This window comes from Arvicanthis niloticus, chromosome 1 (genome assembly GCF_011762505.2).
Source record: "Arvicanthis niloticus isolate mArvNil1 chromosome 1, mArvNil1.pat.X, whole genome shotgun sequence".
NCBI classification, from domain to species: Eukaryota; Metazoa; Chordata; class Mammalia; order Rodentia; family Muridae; genus Arvicanthis; species Arvicanthis niloticus.
In genome coordinates, this window is record NC_047658.1 from 154,184,276 (window position 1) to 154,204,949 (window position 20,674).

Consider the following 20,674-nt stretch of genomic DNA (forward strand, 5'->3'; position numbering starts at 1 on the left):
CAGGTAGTGGTGGTGCACGCCTTTAATCCCAGCACTTGGGAGGCAGAGGCAGATGGATTTCTGAGTTCGAGGCCGTTCGAGGCCAGCCTGGTCTACAAAGTGAGTTCCAGGATAGCCAGGGCTATACAGAGAAATCCTGTCTTGAAAAAACCAAACCAAACCAAACCAAACCAAACCAAACCAAACCAAACCAAAAAACCCTAAACATTCTGCATCATACCAGTGAATCCAAAAATCTGAAATGATTTTGAGGGTCTGGAATCGATGACAAAGATGTTTCCTTCTTCTGTACCGACTAACAGAAAGATTCCTCGCTGGTCGTAACTGGAAGAGAAGAACGCCAAGGTGTCCATTATGCTTCGTTTTATCAGCTCGGTGGTGAGCGAGCTTGTTGCGCGACCACAGACGCACATTCAAAACCAGCCACTCTGCCGTGAGTGGCATTTATTTATGGACTCACTTATGTTGTACTGCTGGGATGGAACTGGGTGCCCTGTGCACCCAAAGTAGGCCATCTACCGTTAGGCTATACCCCCAGCCCTATCGTTTGTCACTGTAAAATATTCTCTGACCTTATTAAAGCGGACATCTACATATTGATGTAGTCATTCCCCTCTGAGCCAGCGCTATCCCAAATTTCATTTACAAAAACATACTCGAAGAAGCCACAGGAGGGTTGGAGATATAGCCCAGTGGTAGAGTCCTAAGCACTAAAACAAAACACAACAAAAGCCAACGGCCAGCCAATCAAAAACTGCCCAGGCCAATAGCCAGCCAATCACAAACCACCCAGACCAACAGCCAGCCAATCAAAAAATGCTCAGAAAAAACCCCCCCAGCTATTTAGTTGTAATAATGTAAGGAAGACAGTTGTGTGAGTCCAGCCGTCTCAGAGCTTCTCCATTTTGTGGGCAGGGTTCCATTACATCCATGTTCCCAGGCCCAGAAACGAACTCCTATCCTGATTGGGTGGGAAAAATGCAACAATAACTTGGCCCAGGTATTTATGATTTGCAAGCTTAAATATTCTAATATATTCTGGCTCGTTGTTGCAGTTCAGCCCCCAAGTCTGTTCTGTGGCCCTGATCCATCAGTAGGGGCTTGATCACAATAAATTTTTGTCATCTACATTGACCTGGGGTTTGTTTAAATTATCTTGGATTTAAGCGGACTCCGTAACAGTAAAATATACTGGCAGATCGGCTAGCGATCGTGTCGTATTTCAGTAGCTTATGACTGCCACATGGAAAGAGAAAAGGAACTTAGTGAAACACTTCTGCATTGTTCTCAAAATAGCAAAGAATGGAACAACAGGAACCACAGGAAAAGAAAAAGGTCTGGGGAAGAGGCGGCCCACAAAAAGACACAGTACAGAAGAGCAGGGGACATGAGAGAGAGAGTCACTCCTGCTTCCCCAAGGTGCTGGAGGCCACAGAGATCAGCAGGGACAGTTTAAACATCATGAATACATTGGTTTCATCTCAGAGATACAATGTATGTTCAATGTCTGCAACATAATAAATGCAAAACAACATACACATAGACTTACAGATAGAAATCACATAATCACCTCTATGGACGTAGAAAAGGCTTTGACAAAATTTAATGTCCCTTTTCAATAAAAGTACTAAAATTCCAAGGAATTTCAGGAACATTTCTGTACCCAACAAAGACGGAACAAACAGAGTATGTCTACTAAAATACGGAGAAAACAAAAGGAGTACCAACTCCCTCCACTCTATTTAATAAGATGCCAAACGTCTTCGGACAATAAGACAAGGGGATGAAAGAAAAGGGATACAGATAGGAAAGGAGGAAATCAAAACATCCTTATTTGTAAGTTACATGATACTGAAAAAATCCTACAGACCTCATCAGAAAATCTTTGAGTAGGTAATACTCAAAGTAGCTAAGTAGCAATATAAAATCTACATACAAAATCCAGTAGCTTTTATGTATATCCATAAAAATAGGGTTAAAAAAAAAGAAATTTGGAAAAATATCCCATTCACAACAGATTAAAACAAACAAACCAACAAAAAAAAAAAAAAAGAAAAAAAAAAGAAAAAAGAAAAAAAAAAGTAAGAATAAACCTAACCAGAGGTGAAAGATCTCTGCAATGGAAACTTTATCCTCTGGGAAAGAAGTTGAAGACACCAGAAAATGGAAAGAGTTTCAGTTCATGGATTGGCGGGACTAGTGTTGTGTACTGTCTCTCCCAAAGCCAATACAGGCAGTAAGGCCTGCTGAGAGACACATTCACACAAGCTGAGCTCTCCACAGGAGGCTCAGCCCTGTCCTGGCAGCCTGAAGGGAAGAGTCCAACTGAGATGCTTAGAACAGTGCAATCTGGGTGTCTGGAAGAGGCGGAGCCCAGGAGAGGGGGAGCCCAGGAGAGGCGGAGCCCAGGAGAGGTGGAGCCCAGCTAAGCAACCTGCGAAGTACACCCTGCAATCCGTTGAGCTTTCTACTAGCTGCGCAGTGTGCTTCCGGTTTTCAGCCTTTTGTGAGCTGTCCCGCACTTGTGTGGGCTATGGTGGTGCAGTTGTCTTTGAATCATTTCTGCTCCCCATGAGTGATCCTCATCCAGATTCCTGTAAGGATTCTGTAGGCTAAGGTTTTGTTTGTTTACTTGCTTGGTCAACTTGACACACAAAAACAGAAAAATTCAATTGAGAAAATGACAGCATCACATTGGCCTGTAGCCAAGTCTGCGGGGGCATTTTCTTGATCAATGACTTACTTGAGTGTTGGTGAAGGGTAAGCCCACTGTGGGTGGTGCTAGCCCTGGGCAGGTGGTCCCCGGTTGCACAAGAGAGCCGGCTGAGCAAGCCTTTGATCTACAATGGTGACCTGCCTGCAAGATACACCAATGTAGCAGAAGCACAAAGCGTGTGGGGGTAACCAACCAATATCTGACTAGATTTAAGACCCATTTCATTAGATGGAACCCATCTGTGGCCAAACACTTGAGACTAGATAGGTCAGGGGCTTTGGGAAGCCCGTATATTACTGTCGTGCTAAAGAAACGTGGTCGCAAGGTGACTCCTGATGACATTCCGCTCTCCTCATAGTGTCTTGCTCAGTCACTACAAGAGAAGCTTCCTCCTGCAGTACAGGGGAAATGCGGAGTGTTTGGGCAGTGTGCAGAGAGTGAGAGACCACGGAACACTCAATCAGACTTGCGTGCGGCATCTTCGTAAAGTCCCTCCCCTTAGGACTCAGGGAACCCTGGGGAAAAGGAAATGGAAGGATTGGAAATGCCAGAGGGAAGCTGGGCGGTGGTGGCACACGCCTTTAATCCCAGCACTTGGGAGGCAGAGGCAGGCAGATTTCTGAGTTCGAGGCCAGCCTGGTCTACAGAGTTAGTTCCAGGACAGCCAGGACTACTTCTAAACATAGCAGGGCGGACACACACACAAACTCACAGAGACTATGGCAGCATGCACAGGGCCAGCATGGGTCGGTGCCAAACGGGGTCCCAGTGCTGAGGTAAGTGGACATGTGACCCCTCCCTAACCCAGAAGCAATCTCCAAATCGGTAATTACTTGCAAATTAATAACTCGCTGGGGATACAAACTACTCTAAGGGCAGAATCCGTGTCCAGAAGTACATGACCAACACAAAAAGAATTTAATGGCATCTTTAGGGGTTTTATGTCTCTTAACGTTTAGTCAGGGCATTTTTAAAAAATTCTTTATTCTTTTATTTTGCATTGCCGGTCCTTTGTACATGTTTTATGGCTTTGGCTTCTGTGTTTTTATTGGATTCCTCTGTGTGTGAATGTGTATCTCTCTGTCTCTATGTAGCTCTTGTGTTTCTTCTTGGCTCTTCTATTTGTTTTGCCCAGTTCTGATTTCTTTTTGTTTTATCTTATTTTATTATTTTTTTAGATGGCTGTTTGTTTTTCTAACCAGCATCAGAATGGGAGTGGATTCCGAAAGGAAGGAGGCAGGAAGTTCTTAAAGGAGTTGGGGGTGGGGAAACCATAATAGGAATATATTGTTTGAAAAAGACTATTTTCAGTAAGAGGAAAAAGAGGAAGAGAGAAAAAATTGTAAAGAAAAATGAAATCATGACATCTTTAAGAAAATGGTTGGAACTGGAAACTCTCATGGTAAACTAAATAGGCCAGACTCAAAAAGACAAATACTGCTTTGCTTTCTTCTCTGTCTGTTTCTTTTTGTTTGTTTTTTGTTTGCTTGTTTGTTTGTTTGGTTTGGTTTGGTTTTTTTTTGAGACAAGAGTTTTTCTGCATAGCCTTGGCTGTCCTGGAAGTCACCCTGTAGACCAGGCTGGCCTCTGCCTCCAGAGTAGTGGGATTAAAGGTGCAGGCTACCAGCATCTGGCTCACAATACTGCATATTTTATCTCTAGATGTGTGTGTGGTGTGTGTGTGTGTGTGTGTGTGTTGTGTGTGTGTGTGTGTGTGTGTGTGTGTGTGTGTTGTGTGTGTGTGTTGTGTGTGTGTGTGGTGTGTGTGTGTGTGTGTGTGTGTGTGTGTGTGTGTGTTGGGAAGAGAGATCTTAAGGAGAGGAGCAGAAATACAGAGGAAAATGAAAAGTGAAAGCAGAAAGTGTATCTTAAGGGGCAGCAAACAGGGAATGGGGAAACAGGAGCATGAGAGGAGGGGCACCGAGCCAGGGGAACACGAGGTGGCCGGGAGCACTGCGCAGGAGGGGGGTTGAGGGGTGGAATGGGAAGGGTAGGAGCGACAGAGCCAGAGCAGAGTACGAAGTACGAGGGAGAGCATGGGGTGGGGCGGAGCACGGGGTGGGGCGGGAGGTGGTGATGGTGAATGAGAAGAAATCGTGAAAATGGCCACGAAACTCATCACTCTGTATAATAATGTTCAAAGTAGTAGTAAAAATATCTTTGAGAATATTGTTTCAAGGACTCGAGATAATTTAAATGTCCATCAATGTACTGTTTGGGAAAAAAAAAGATGAAATGTGTATATAATGGGTATTTTACCACCATTCAGAAAACGAGGCCCACCTCTAGCACAGAGGCTTAACATTCTCCGTGGGGCTGGGGCGCTAGCTCAGTTGATAAAGGTCTTTTCCCCTCAAGCATGAGAACCTGAGTTTGAGCCCCGGAACCTGCCCGGAAAAACAAAACAAAACAAAAAACCACAGCGGCACGTGTACTGTGGTCCCGGGGCTGGGGAGATGGAGACAAGATCTCTCGCCATCACCAGCCAACCGCCTAGCCCAATCGGCGAGTTCCAGGCCCAGTGAGAGACACCCCCTAAACAAAACAAAACACCCCCAAACCAAGGTGGATGGCAACCTAGGAAACACACACACCAAAGATTGACCTCTGGCCTTCACATGCTTCACTGCACCCTCACACAAGAGCACACTCCAGCCTGCTCTCAGTATTTGAAGGCCATGCAAGCGAACAAAAATACTGGTTGTTTTGTTTATTTGTGGATAAGAATGTCTTTGAAAAGGGACATTGGAAATTGGTAATAGGCTGCTCCTGGGAGGGCACTGTGTGCGAGGGACTTCCCCCTCTGCCCCCACACCTGCCTTCTTACTTTTTTGAATGCTGAACCCAGTGAAATGTGTAGAGCTGAAAAGCAAAGGTGTTTCACTTGCGCCCCTACAGGCAGGTCTGATGATAGCGTGGCTAGTGTAGGTGATGCTTACTTGAGTGTCTTCACTGGTGACTGGGAGAGGTAGGCCTGGTGGATCAACTGAGGGGACTCCGCGTCAATGAGGTTCAGGAAGTATACATAGCCATCCACTGTCCCCACGGCAGCCGACAGGGAAGAAGGGCAGCATGCCAGCGCTGTTGCCTGTTTAAGAATAAACCCCAGAGAATAAATGTTGCTCCATATACAAGAAACCTACCGGGCTGGGCCTGTGGCTCAGGGCTACAGAGCTTGCTCTTAGAATGTTCCAGACCTTTAATCTTATCCTCAGCCCACGCCCACCCTACCTCAAACGCTTAGAAGTTTTGAAAAGCCTGCACGCTTGCTTTGGTCCATATTTCTGCGCAGAAAGTCAACATCCCTGAATCTGACCAGTTGCAGAAGCAACCACAGGAATCTCTACATTGTATTTTTTTATGCTTAAACCAGAATGACAGAGTCTAAAGGGACATTTAAGAAAACTAAGCATTAGTGTCACGGGGAAACACAGGGTTCTGATTATAGATTCTAAGTCCTAGATACAAACGGATGCAGAATTGGACTCAGATGAAACCCCAAGAACATTTTTATTGCTGGTTGAGAAAGAAAACGAGAGAAAGGATGGACACCTGTCTTGTTGTGAGGGCACAGATGGAAAAGGGAAGAGTTAGGCTGGTGAGTAACAGGGTTTTGATGAGCATCTGACTCTCAGAACAGAGCTTCTCATAACCAAGTGGGCTTTTTCTGTATGTGTTTGTGGGTGCTGTGTGTGCGCATGCGTGTATTAGGTCTAGATACATGTGGGTGTGTGCCTGTGTAGGCCAAAGATGGTCATCAGCTACCTTCCTTGATGGCTCTCCACCTTATATACTGAGTCAGGGTCTCTTGCTTGAACCCAGAGCTTGTTGGCTCAGCAGGTCCAGCCAGCCAGCATGTGCCACCAAGGCCTGTTTCTGCCTCGCACATGCTGGGATCACAGGAAGCCGTCATACATGCACAGCATTTATGGAGGTGCTGGAGATTCAAACTCTGGTCTTATGTCTACACAGCTGGCTTTTACCCACCACACCTTCTCCCAGCTCCCGTCAATGGGCTTTTATTGTTACATATTAATTGAAGCCTTTACGGGACCTCTGTAGAGTGTGTGTGTGTGTGTGTGTATGTGTGTGTGTGTGTTGTTTCCCCAATCATCAATTAAAATTCTCCTCTCTAGAGCTATAGTGAGCTACTTTAAGTAGCAGTAGCTAAGCGAGGCTTATGTCATCTTACAGGTGACATCAAGTGAAGCTGTAGCAATGCGGGTGTCTAGTCATGGTGGTGTTGGGTTGACTTCCTTGATAACAGCGCCTCCAGTGTTCACAGGGAGCACCTACAGCTGGGGCAGAGATATTTGCCCTCAGCATCACTGGGTCTGTCCAATGATCATTTCACCATAGTGCAGTGGGATCTCCCATAAAGAAAGACTCATGAGTCTACAAGCACAGGCTGGACCACAACCATGTATCAAGCCTGGTTTGGAGCTCAGGGAAGGCTGGCCCAGACCTCCAGGCAGTGGCTGTATCTGGCCTTGTCCAAGGGGAATAGGTTAAGTCCTGGTTATACAGCCCCCTAAGGGTTTTGTTACACACTTGCCTCTTGTTTTCAGAGACCTGATCTCAGATAAATCTAATGGGTATGTGATGCCTCTTTAGTTCTAGAAATTCTAATAGAAATTGATACATACAAGCCTTTGTCATACAGATTATGTGGTGTTATATATTTTGTGGCCTTTTAGACAAGACTTTATATTGTTACTTTTCGGGGAGGTCCCATTTATATTTTGTAGCTTGTTATATTATATGGCATGGTACTTGCTTTGTATCATGCTTTGTATAATTGGTATACAAGTATTTTATGATTGAGAGTTTTAATTTGTAGGAGAGAAGGACTGTAATTTCTCCACCATCTGAGATGCAAAGGAAAAAAAAAAGTCCAGCACTATTACTATTTAGGTCTTTACAAAAAAAAATTTTTTTTTACATTATTTTGTGCAAAATGTATTGTGGATTATGCAGAGGCAATTACATATTGAGAAAGATGTCATGGGTGTTTGCCAGCTAGCACCCAGATGTCATCCTTCTATGAAAGCCTTGGATACCCACTGAGAAGCCCCCGTTCCGTTATTTTTAGGGCTCAGAGGGATGAATGAATTTTAGCCTCTTTCAGGGCTGAGCTTTTGTTGAGTAGCACCGACTGTCCTCATATTCACGAGGATCACTCCATTAGGAGACACTCTTTGAGACCTCTGGTTCCCTTCTCTGGTACCGTGACATGAGCTTAGCACCATGCCAGGTTGGTATGACTAGATCAGGACTTATTAAATTCTGCCTCTGTATGTGAACCAGCACAGTAGGGAGGATTTCCAAAAACTGCTGGATGTGAACGCTGAAAGGCGAGCAGAGATATTTTAAGCGTGGATTTCTCGGGCACACTTACCTGAGTCCTCAGGAAAATCCTGCCTGTACAAGTACCGTCTTCTAAAGATAAAATGGAAACTTCCCCCGAACTTGTGAGCGTCTGTAGGAGGAAGACAGGTACACTGAATGGATGGTTAGACTCTGCCATGGGAGTGGGTGCTGATCGGCTAGCATGCTCACCTGGGGGTCAAGAAAAAGCTACACTGTTTCTATAGGTTATTAGTCATTTATGCATTCAACACTGACTCTTATTTTCTGAAGGATTACACTGTGGCAGGATTACTTGTACTAGGGTTACAGGCACAAACTATCATACCTGAGTTTGATAAACCTTCTGTGTTTTTTTTTAAACAATGATCTTTAGCATGTAGGAGGCAGAGTTCACTGTGAGTCTGAAGCCAACCTGGTCTATATGCTGAGTTCCCTGCCAGTCAGGGCTACAAAGTATAGATACAGTCAGTGGGAAAAGGTACTTGCTACCAAGCCTGACGACCTCAACCAACTCCCCCAAGTTAACCCCCCCCTCTCTCTCACACACACACACACACACACACACACACACACACACACACTAAATGTGGGGAGCCGACAGAAGGTGGCTATCATCCTTGCAGCCATCTTGAGCCATATACCCTGATAAGAGACTTGTTTACAATAGCCTATAACAGCTGAGCACACTCTGATAACATCTTGCTTTAGATACCCAGGATCTTCCCTTGGGTGTGTGAGACTTAAAGCTGTGATTTAGAGCCGAGACTTAAGGGCGTGACTTAACGAAGTGATTTAGAGATAATACGTAAGGGCGTGACTTAAAGGTGTGGCTTAGAAGTGAGACATATAAAAGGCAGTCGAGAGGCAGACAGAAGAAATTATTAAGTATTAGGCACTTGGAGTAGGTGCTTGAGACTTCAGACAGGCAACTAGGATTAGACACTTGTACTTGGATGAGACTCGAGACTAGAACTTGGAAGTTGGAACTTGGAGGCACTAGGGACTAGGAACTAGGGAATAGGAACTCACGACTTGGGACTTGGACTAAGAAGAGAGACTGAAGAATAAACAGGATTGAATCACACTCTTCTGGTCTCCATTCTTCGAGTCCATCCTCACACTCTCTCTCTTGCTGAACCCCGACCCGTGGACTGGAGCAGCTTGGGGGCAGTGCGGGCTCTAACAAGTTAGCCCCCAAGGCTTTTGGCAGTGTGGGTTCCAACATTGACAGAGCGGTTCTCAACATTTTGGCCCCCAAGCTTGGGGCAGCTCGGGTTGAAACAACTAAATGCATAATAAATAATAAAGATGTAAAACCTAGTCAGGCAGTGGTAGCACATTCCTTTAATCCCAGCATTTGGGAGGCAGAGAAAGATCTTTATGAGTTTAAGGCCAGCCTGGTCTACAGAGCAAGTTCCAGGACAGCCAGGGCTACAGAGGAAACCCTGTCTCAAAAACAAAACAAAAACAAAAACAATACCAAACACATAACACACAACCAAAAAACTAAGAAATAAAACGAATTATCTTGAATAGGATTTAAATAATGTAATAACTAGGTTAAGAGCAGTGAAGTGAGAGAGGAGACATGCATACGGCCCAGTGGTTCAGAGCACCGTCTGCTCTTCTGGAGAACTAAGGCTTGATTCCCAGCATCCACAGGGCAGTTTACAACTCTCCGCACTCCAGTTCTAAGGGATCTGATCCACTCTTTGGCTTCTGTATGCACCAGGCACATAGGTGTGCACAATCATACATGCAGGAAAAACACCCACACCCGCAAAAATAAACACTCCCCACAGTCATACTTCAAAGAAAAAGCCCCTAGAAATTCCATGGGCTTATCGCCCAATGATAATGATGAAACCTAGAGACAGGAAATTATATATTGCTATTTTAAAATCATTTTACTTTTAGAACATTTTTAGGACTATAGAGGTTTTGGAGCAGAAAGTACAGTAGACGTGCCCCCCCCCAAACCCCCCACCTCCCACAGTTCTCCACTGTTAGCAGCTTGCAGCAGCTCTAGACACGGGCTACAGCATCTAAGTCCACAGTGATACAGCTACTGGCTAAAGTCTGTACATCAGGACTCCTTCAATCTTTGTGTTGCGCTCATTCTGAGCATTTTGATGAGTTTGTAACGACACACGCGCACAGTTTCTCTGCCTTAAAAATCTCCTCTTGTCTGTTCCTGCCTCTCTCCCCAGACCCCTGACAACCACTCATCTGTTTTACTGGCTCCATGGCTTTGCCTATTCCAGAATATTCTGTTAGATCCACACAGCATGAAGGCTTTTCCACACTGGCTTCTGTCACTTAGCACCATGCATTTACGATCCGTCCCAGGCCTGTTGTGGCCTGACTGCTTTATTTCTTTTTTATTACTGAGCAAGGGCACGCTGCATGACTGAGCCATGGTCTCAGGCTCTGCGTTCACTGCGGAACATATGGTGCCTGTTTGGTTTCAAAAGAAGCTGACAAACCATCTTTCAAATTGGCTGTACCTCTGTTTAACAAAGGAGTGCTTCATGCTGTCACTGCCAGCACTTTAGACCTGAGACATTCTGAAAGCCAGTGGCATCTCATTGTCACAGTTTTCTAAGGACAGATGTTTACAGCATCTTTTTATATACTTATTTTCTATCCATATGCCTTCTTTGTGTGGAGTTTATTCATACTCCCTACTCCCCCCCACCCTTATTTATGAATGAGATTGTTCACTCACTTTCTTTCTTTCTTTCTTTCTTTCTTTCTTTCTTTCTTTCTTTCTTTCTTTCTTTCTTTCTTTCTTTCTTTTCTTTGAGACAGGGTTTCTCTGTGTTAGTCCTGGCTGTCCTGGAACTCACTCTGTAGAGCAGGCTGGCCTTGAACTCAGAAATCCACCTCTCTCTGCCTCCCAAGTGCTGGGATTAAAGGCGTGCGCCACCACCTCCCAGCCTTTTCACTTTCTTATTCTTGAATCCCCACATGCTTTCTGCAGATCTGGGTCCCCTGTCCTTTGTCAGCTACACCTCCTGCAGAGATGTCTGCAGTTTGCCTTTTTCTTCTCTTAGCAGAGGATATGCCTAGGGCTTGCTACTCTGGAGGCTTTTCACAGAGCAGAGGTTCCAGTCAAATGCATCCCACTGATGTATTCCTCTCTGCAGGTTGTATTTGGTATTGGAGTTAAAGACTTTGCCATTAAGCCTAAGATAACTTGGATTTTTATCTTCATCTTTTCATAACCTTATAAGTTTGTTTTTACATTTGTCTACAATCAGTTTTGATTTTTTTTTGGAATGTATACGGTTTGCATCCAGGTTCAAAATATTTAGCTTCTATTTGTGTGTGTATGCGTGAGTCTGTGCCTGTCATGGTGGGTGTGCATGTGGAAAGTCACACGCCTGCAGGAATTACTTATGTCAGCACCATTTGATGAAAAGAAGATAGTACTTTCACTGAATTGTCCTTGCTACTTTGTCACATGTCAGTTTACTGTGCTAGACACAGCAGTAGCACTTACCTAGAATTCCAGCAATTTGGGGAGTGGAGGAATGAAGTCTGTAAGTTCAAGGCCAGGTTGGGCAGCTCAGCAAGACCCTTTCTCAAAAGAAAGCTTAAAACCCCCAAAGATCATTTGATTATATTCCTGTGGGTTTATCTGTGGCCTCTGTTCTCTATTACATTTATCTATTATTTTATTCTCTCACCAACACCAGTCTTTCATTACTATAGCATCAGCTCGACTGTATTTATTTCTCAATATCTCACTGATGTCTCCTTCCATAGAATATTGATTGGTTTTGTGTTGCCATGCAAATTTTATATTCAATTTTTTTTCCCCCAAAATAACACTGATATTTTGGCTGGACTTAGCCTAAGTCTGTAACTCAGTTTCGGGAGAGGTGACATGTTAACAAAACTGTAGCTTGTTATCCAGCAATCAGGGTGACAGCTTGCCATAGATTAAGGTAATTGTTTTAGCCGTCTGGTTCCCTTTCCCATTGGACATTGATGCTGGTCTTAGAGGTCATGAAGGAGGAAGAGTGTACTGAAGATGGCCTTAGTAGTACTGAGCATGGGGCCTCACTCAAACATGCCGGGGCTCTTTGTAAAATGGGATCACTTAAGGATTAAAGGTGCTGGAGAGTTGGCTCAGCAGTTAAGAGCACTGACTGCTCTTTCAGAGGTGTCCTGAGTTCAATTCCCAGCAACCACATGGTGGCTCACAACCACCTGTAATGGGGTCTGATGCCCTCTTCTAGTGTGTCTGAAGACAGTGTACTCACATACATAAGATAAATAAATAAATCTTTTTTAAAAAGTGGGGGGAGGGATTAAAGATGCCTCTGGGCCGTTATAGCATTGCTGACCAAGTACTTAGATTTCTTTCATTTTTTTTTAAGGGCCATGTAACTAATGAAGGGGCCATCAGCTATGATTTGGTCTACACTTGGTTGGAAAAATGCAGTGAAAGAACCAGCCCTGGAAGCAAGCAGAAGTTTTTGGCTAATATTGAGCCAGCCTTTAATACCTGCACTTGGAAGCAGAGGCAGGCAGATATCAGAGTTCAAGGCCAGCCTCGTCTACAGATAGAAACCTCATCTTGAAAGAAAAGTGGAATATTTTGTGACTTAACATGTAATTGGGTCAATAAAGACTTTTGGGGGAGAGATAAACGTTTTAGTTACTTCTCTGGGTTTGTGGCTTTTCCTATGGAGCACCCCCTTCTCTTTGGTTAGATGTATACCTAGTTTGGTTCATTGGTGCGACTGGAAGCAGTGTTGCATTTTTAATTTGAAATTATAATTGCTCACTACTGGTAACGTAAGAAAACAATTTATTGTTTTGTGTTCTAACCATTTGTCCTACACCTTTGCCATGGTCACCCCAACGCTAGGGGCGTATTTGATTGTAATTTTTTTTTTTTATGATGGCAATTTTGTCACCAGAGAACAGAGGTTGTTTTATTTCTCTCCAATCTGCATACCTTTTACAACAAACAAACAAACAAACACAAAAACCAAGTTACTGTATGAGCTCAGAATAGCAGAGCGATATTGATGAGGAATTAGGCATTTTGTAGAGATATTCCTACTATGGTGAGCAGCTCTGTTCTGTTTTTGGAGTATTTTTATTAGAAGCAGGTAACAGATGTTGTTGAGTTGTATTATGATGGATTACATCAATTGACTGGTTAATGGAGAATCAGTTTCAGTATTGCATACCCGAAATAAATCGAGCTAGGTTAAGGCATGTAATTGTTCTTATGCAATGCTAGTGTTCAATGGAGGGTGTTGTGTCTGCGTCAGGGGAGATGCTGATCTGTAGTTTCCTTTTCTTGTGTTTCCTCTGGCTTAGCTCAGAGAAAAGCATCAGAGAAGGAGCTGGGAAGGATTCCTTCTGCTTCTGACTTTAAAATGGTATTGTGGAAAATTGGTATTATTTTTTTCCCTTAAATGTTTAATAGAATTCACCAGATAACCCATCTGGGCCTGGAACTCCCATTTTGGGGCCTGGAATTCCCGTTTTTTTGGAGTGTTATTATCAATCCATCTTCTTTGATATAGGCCTTTCAGAATATCTCTTTCTTTGAAGGTGATTTTGAAAAATTTGGCTTTTCAAAGGGTTGGTCCAAAGATACCCAATTACATATGGATGGGAATTTAAATCTTGAAATACAACTTGAATCCCATTGTGTCCCACCCAGTACACTGTCTCTTACCAGGAAGTATTTGTTTCCAGGTGTGATAAAGCTGACGGTCTGGACTTTCCCATCACAGGCATCCAGCACTTTATCGAGAACTGGCTCTGCGCCAAACTTGTAGATATAAACAGACCCCTAAAAAGGCCACACAAGGAAAGAAAACATATTTATTACATATGTCATTAAGTCAACAAATACTTGTTTAGTGGCCACTGTGTGCAACACACTGTTTGGGACCCGGTGAAGGGAAACCACAGACTTAAACAAAGTCCTAGAGGACCTTAAAATGTATAAATCTTATTTGTTAATTTGAGTGAGGGCAAGGCTCAACAAATGAGCGGATACAGCAAGAGACACGCAGACACTCGTGTGGGAGAGAGACCAGGGATGGGTTACAGAACCTATGCTGGGAAGGGTCATTGAAAGCATGGTGTTTTGGGCTTTTACTCCGAATGAGAAGCCACCTTGGGCTCTGAGTGTTTGGGATAAATGTTCAGTTTGTATCAGCTGCTGTGCCAAAAAATACATTATTCATTCTGTCATACAGGCTGAGAATACATAGTTCACTCCACCAGACATGTAGAGAAGCCTATTAAAATGTCATAAATTTCATATTCTGTCATCTGAAAACAAGGGATTTTATTTCTGTGTGATTTTCACCATGAGGATGTAGTCCTCTAATGTCAACAGCACACTGCTAGATTCCTTTCCGTTCCTGCCTGAACAATACACATGGTCACTCATTTGGTGCCATCTCCCTGGACCTTGAAGCTGCAGATGGCTGTCACAGCAAAAGGTCTGCTTCTTTGAATTTATTTTCCAGCCTTCTAGTTGGCATCCTTCCCCCGGGCCCTCCCGAGGTACATTTTTTGTTTGTTTTGTTTTTGTTTTTTGAGACAGAGTTTCTCTGTGTAGCCCTGGCTGTCCTGGAACTCACTCTGTAGACCAGGCTGGCCTCGAACTCAGAAATCTGCCTGCCTCTGCCTCCCAAGTGCTAGGATTAAAGGCGTGTGCCACCACTGCCCAGCCAGAAGTACATTTTTAAAGGGTTTTCTCTGGTACCATCCTGCTGCTGGTACACCCCAGTGTTAAGAGCGTCTGAACATGTATTCAGAGTAGTTTTTCCCTTCTTAACTCATGTAATTTTTAAAAGAGGCTCTGTCTGTTTTTCAAAGGGTTCGTCTTGGGAACTATAAGTATGGGTGTCATGCTGCTCCCCCTGGGACTTCTACTGTCTTTTATATCTGCAAACTTTATTTAATCAGTTCTATGAGGTGGTATCCTCTGAAGCCTTGCCTCTGCTTACCTATTTCCTCTCTAGGACTTCAGTCCAGCATGCTAGGTTTTTTTTCAGTGCGTAATTCACACCTTTCATCCTTCCTTCTGCTTTTCCTTCCATTCTGGTTTTCTCAGGCAGCATTCCTAATGACCTCTTCATCTATCTTCCATGTCAAAGATGTTCATTTAAATTTTTAACCTTTTTAAAGAAATGGGTGTTTTGCCTGCATATATGTGTGTGCACTACTTGAGTGGCGTAAGTGTTTCACCTACATGTATGTCCATGTGCCACATGCATGCCTGATGCTCGTGGAGGCCAGAAGAGAGATCTGACATCCTGGGACTGGGGTTACAGATGGTTGTGAGCTGCTGTGTGGGTGTTAGGAATCCATCACGAGCCTTCTGGAAGAGCAACAGGTGTTCTTAACTATGAGCCACCTTGGCGGCCCCCAGGTATGTTCATTTAGTGTCTCCTTGGTTATGTTTTTTTGTGTGTGTGTTTTAATAGTTTTGTTTTGCTGTTTTCTTTTTCTATTAGTATACTTTCAAAATATAGTTTCTTCTTTACAACAGATATCTCTTAGTTTTCCCATTTATTTATAAAACAAAGTACCATTGTTTTGACTTTTGGTAATTACCAGAAACTTAAGACTTCCCGTATATAAAACCAAAATATTTAACTTTATTTGCAATGTGCCCAACGTTCTTGCCTGACAATAAAATGGCTGCTAATCTTCACATCTGGGAGTCATTTTATTAACCAGGGGTCTTTATAACTGTACAACTCAGAGAGTCATTGTTTAACTATGCATTGATTCTTCAACCTTCTTTTCATACAGAACTTATATCTGGGTAAGCTGAGTATAACCAAACTGCAAGGGTAGATATCTGATTGGCCTGGCCAATACAGGTAGATGGGTGACCAAGTTAATCTACCACATCTATTTCAGAACATTTTTATTTTATCGTTGGTGACTTCCTTCCAAAGTTACTGATAGGACAGAAATATAAGCAGGAGTAGCAGAAGGCTCTAAGTACCAGAAGGGGAAAGTTTGCAAGAAAATAGAGGCAGCAAAGGGGAAACAGAACCAAGAGATATTGAAGGCGAGCCCCCTGGGCTGGGTCATGGAGGACCCCGGATTTGAACACTCGCTCTCCTCTGTTGGGGTGTATGCATAGTCAAACATCTACTTTTAATTCAGGCCTTTGTTCAAGGTACCTTCCGTGTGCAGGAGAGAGAGTGCTGATGTGAAGAGAATCATTACCCACACACGCCCCTTTCTTTTTCCCCATCATGCACTGATGGTTTCTGAAGATTCTGCATCAAGATATCTCTGTCTAACCTACCTTGTCCGTTTGAATCAGCAGCATTTTGTAACTAGGGGAGAACACCAGATGTGGTACTGGCCCATCAAACTCAAGAAAGGTCTTCACTTGGTACTTTGAATCTTTGATGATGAACGAGTATATCACACCATCCTGCAGACCGAACACAGTGAGACAGACACAAAGTCGGTTTTTGCCAAAGTACAGACCAGGTTTGACGCCAGACAAGTCAAGGCTCAGGGACTGCTCCTATGTGAGACTCCGAATCTGTTTACATCTAGGATGCACTGTTACCTTTAACTCCCATGTACTTCATTATGCAGAAAGCAGGACAAAGGAGGCAGGGTTTGTATGGCTTGTGTGCTAACTGTCCTCATTTAAAAGAGGGCTGGAGAGATGGCTCAGTGCTTAAGAGTACTGACTGCTCCTCCAGAGGTCCTGAGTTCAATTCCCAGCAACTGCATGGTGGCTCACAACCATCTGTAATGGGATCTGATGCCCTCTTCTGGTGTGTCTGAAGACGGCTACAGTGTACATATATACATTAGATAAATAATATTTTAAAAAATAAAAGAGTAGTAGTCTTCAGTGTGTTTTTAAACCATTATTGTGTATATTTTTTAACCACCTATGTGACACCAAACGTCATGGTCTCTTCTCCAGCCCCTGATACAGTGCTAGAACAAGGCAGGTGTTCAATAAAAATGGGCTGGCCAACTAGATGCTGAGAAATAGCCTTAATCAAACGCGTCTCAAGCGGAATGTGAGTTATTTCTACAGTAGTTAAGAGGCTGGGGTGGGGGGAGGTAACTATCATTTACGACATGGAACCCCATTGGAACTAAATCCAGCATTTAAGAGATGTGACTTCTTTTGTTGCTTTCCCCAAGCTCGTGACCATTCTCCACCCCTCATTAGCTCAGATAAGAATCTTAAAGGTCACAAATGCAGACTAAAGGTAGGACAAGGGAGGGGCTTTTCTCTTAGAGGCTCACGGTAGCTTCTGCTTGATGGATCCATGTTCATCCTAATGATGGGATCTTTCCATCCTGATGCCACCACTTCACTGGCCTCAGGAAGACCACTGGCAATGACACTGACAGACAAAGCTGACAGCCGACTAGGGACAGCTTCACATAGACCTGAGATTTTGATGTAATGCTGTCACCATTCTTAACCTTGATGGCACGGATCGCAACCATGTGGAGACATGTGGTTTTGAAACTTCCTGGAAATGTGTGCTTTAGAGGATAAAAGCATAGTCCCTGGGGCGTGACGTCCCAGGTTCACTTCCCGGTGACTGTCATGGTACTTTCACCGGTAGGGGGAGCACATCAGATTTCTACCTGACAAAGTTGTGAGGGTTAATAATACATTTTGCGTGGTGCCTGGTACAACCTGAGGCTAGCCCCATCTGCTCAAGCAAATGGAGATGAATAATACTGAATTTCACTACCAGCTCTAACAGACAAGAGATCCAAGCTCATTTCTGACAACCTAATTCATTATCGTAGGAACAGGCACAGAGCTGGGCTGAAGACAATTGGGTGTTCTCCCCCTGAGTAGGAGGGACGGCAGCAAGTTTCTAAAGCCCACTTCTGTTCATTTGCAACAATACAGACATGATCATTCATTACCTGTCTTCTTTTTTTTTCTTTTTTTGCATGTAGTGGGAAGTTTCCCCAGTAAACTTTTTATCATAACATTCAACAAGGAAACTATTTTAATTGCTAATCTGAAAGAACAGGACAGAATATGGCTCATGAGCGTAAGTGGCTGCGGAGGGGGGCAGCTTTTTTTATGAAGTGAAGGATTCTGAGCAATGGAGTACATTACAATTCCAGAAGCCAGTATGCCGTCCTTTTGGTATGCCAGTATGAGCGGGTTGATCAGCTGGGCTCCATCTTTGGGGAAAGAACAAACAACAGAAAGTAGATGACATCATTAAAAGAGCAGCAGCACACGGGGCAGCAAGAGCTGTACGGGGAATGAGTGACCATAGAAGGGAGGCAAGCTGCACTGGAGGTCTCGAGCACCCAACATGGACTCTATTTAGTGTGGAGCAGAGACTGGAGGAAAGACCGTCCAGAGACTGCCCCACCTGGGGATCCATCCCATATACAGTCACCACCAAACCCAGACACTATTGCAGATGCCAAGAAGTGCTTTCTGACAGGAGCCTGATGTGACTGTCTGCTGAGGCGCTCTGCCAGAGTCTGACAAATAAATACAGAGGCAGATGCTCGCAGACAATCATTGGATTGAGCACAAGGTCCCCAATAGAGGAGTCAGAGAAAGGACTGAAGGAGATGAAGGGGTTTGCAATAATATCAACCAACCAGACCCCCCAGAGCTCCCAGGGACTAAGCCACCAACCAAAAGTACATATGAAGGGACCCACGGCTCTAGCCGCATATGTAGCAGAGGATGGCCTTGTTGTGCCTCAATGGGAGAAGCCCTTGGTCTGAAGGTTCAATGACCCAGTGTAGGGGAATGCCAGGGTGGGGAGGTGGGAGTGGGTGGGTAGGTAGAGGAACACCCTCATAGAAACAGGGGGAGGGAGGATGGGATAGGATGTTTGGGGGGGGGGGAGACCAGGAAAAGGGATAACATTTGAAATGTAAATAAAGAAAATATCCAAGAAAAAAAGAAAAGAAGAAACTGAATTTCTGTGACCAGAAATGCATTGTTAGAGACTGGAAAAAGCTGGTGTCAAAGACCCACGCCATCAAAGCTGTACTACCATTAGGCTATGCAGATGTATGCATTTCATAAACTTATATAATCTATGTCAAACGGTACATAAATATTTTTATCAAAGTGCAGTAGGAAAAAAATTCTGCAAGAATATTTGTTATTAATAAGATTAATTAATGTCTTTGGGGAGGAAATAACAAAACCATGTTACCAGTTTGTATAGGGAAATACGGTAACCACGTGGGCTCGGAGGGCACCCATCAATCTGATGTGGGCAGCTGGGAAGTACATCCTTTCCTTACGTTACTGCCCAGCCGTCCCCATGGCAATACAGCTGCTCATGGAGTCTAAAGAATCCAGGCTTGGAAGAGAGGCTGCTTACACCCATCTTAACAATCTCCCTCCCTAAACCATGGCCAAATTAATCTGCCAAAGCACAATTCTGATTGCCCTACACTTAGGAGAAGTCTTTATACTCTCAGACTCCTGGCGAAGGCTATTTGTCAACCTGTATTTAATAATACCAGTGTCCCTAGAGGATGGAAATGATGTGACATTGTATTTGTTTTTATATAGGTTATCTCTGTTGTCTCCTGGCTGGCCCCTTTCACATTATGATGACACTTGAAAAATATGTATTTGTGTGTGTGTGTGTGTGTGTGTGTGTGTGTGTGTGTGTGTGTGTGTGTGTAGTCCAGGCTGGTTTCAAATGCATAATCCACTTGCCTCAGCCTTCTGAGAGCTGTGGTTACAGACTCTTGTGCCACCACACCCAACTGATAAATGCACATTTAAAAGCATTTATAATACCCTGCCAAAAAGAGTACACAGGAAAGAAATTGTGAACAGTGCTTAAGACAAGGTGATTAAGCCCAGTTGTGTAAAATACATTGGAAATGTGACGGGTATTCTGAATGAGAAGCATTTGTTATATAGTTCATTCTGCAAGTACTTGCAGAGGCCACATGATTCTATACTGGGATTAAACAGAGTCAAACAATGAAGTAACCTCAACTGATTACCAGGAGAGGAGAGAGGCTTGGGGTCATTGTGCTAGTTCAGGGTGAGCCTCCAGCTGAGTCACGGAGCACACAGAGTTCGAGTGTGGGCACCTAATGCATCTGAAGGTCGAGGTGGGGCTAGGGAAGGGTCCGCACAGAAGCGGACCAGAAGGAAATGGACATACCTCACAAAGGTAACTTTAAAAGGCAGCGAGAGAGCACAGGAACGATAAAAAAGTTTTAACAAGTTCAAACGGACGGAGGACTTAACGGAAGGAGCCGACAGAGGCTTGCTCTTGGAAAGTGTCCAGGTAACAGCGCTGTAGATTCTCTGCAGAGAGGAAGGAACAGGGCTGGAGGCCAGTCACAACATGGAGGAGTGTGTGGGAAAGCTTTGCCAAGGAAGTGAGTGTGGGAGATTGGGAGAGGGACTGTGAAAGATACTGAGGTTGTGGAACATTTGCAAGAGGGAGTGAGTCAGAACTTGGGTGAGATGGAGAGGAAGACGGGCAAGAAAATGAGCCAGGATGCAGATCTGGGAACAGCCAGCAAAGAACACTGCTTAGCAAAGACTCATCCTGGGGCCGATGGAAATGA

At 44.1% G+C, this 20,674-nt stretch overlaps 1 protein-coding gene across 5 annotated transcripts in view; it reads right to left on the reverse strand.

The window, feature by feature from the left end:
• The window catches only part of Cfap43 (cilia and flagella associated protein 43), an 89,371-nt gene that overhangs the window by 48,178 nt on the left and 20,519 nt on the right, over positions 1-20,674 (reverse strand). For all 5 annotated transcript variants that reach the window (XM_034496915.2, XM_076923964.1, XM_076923967.1 and 2 more), the window contains exons 7-12: positions 18,216-18,283; positions 16,401-16,532; positions 13,794-13,910; positions 8,115-8,195; positions 5,656-5,804; positions 221-324 (exon numbers count right to left, since the gene is read on the reverse strand). In XM_034496915.2, coding sequence (XP_034352806.1) covers positions 221-324; positions 5,656-5,804; positions 8,115-8,195; positions 13,794-13,910; positions 16,401-16,532; positions 18,216-18,283 — 651 coding nt within the window. The remainder of the gene's footprint in view (positions 1-220; positions 325-5,655; positions 5,805-8,114; positions 8,196-13,793; positions 13,911-16,400; positions 16,533-18,215; positions 18,284-20,674) is intronic.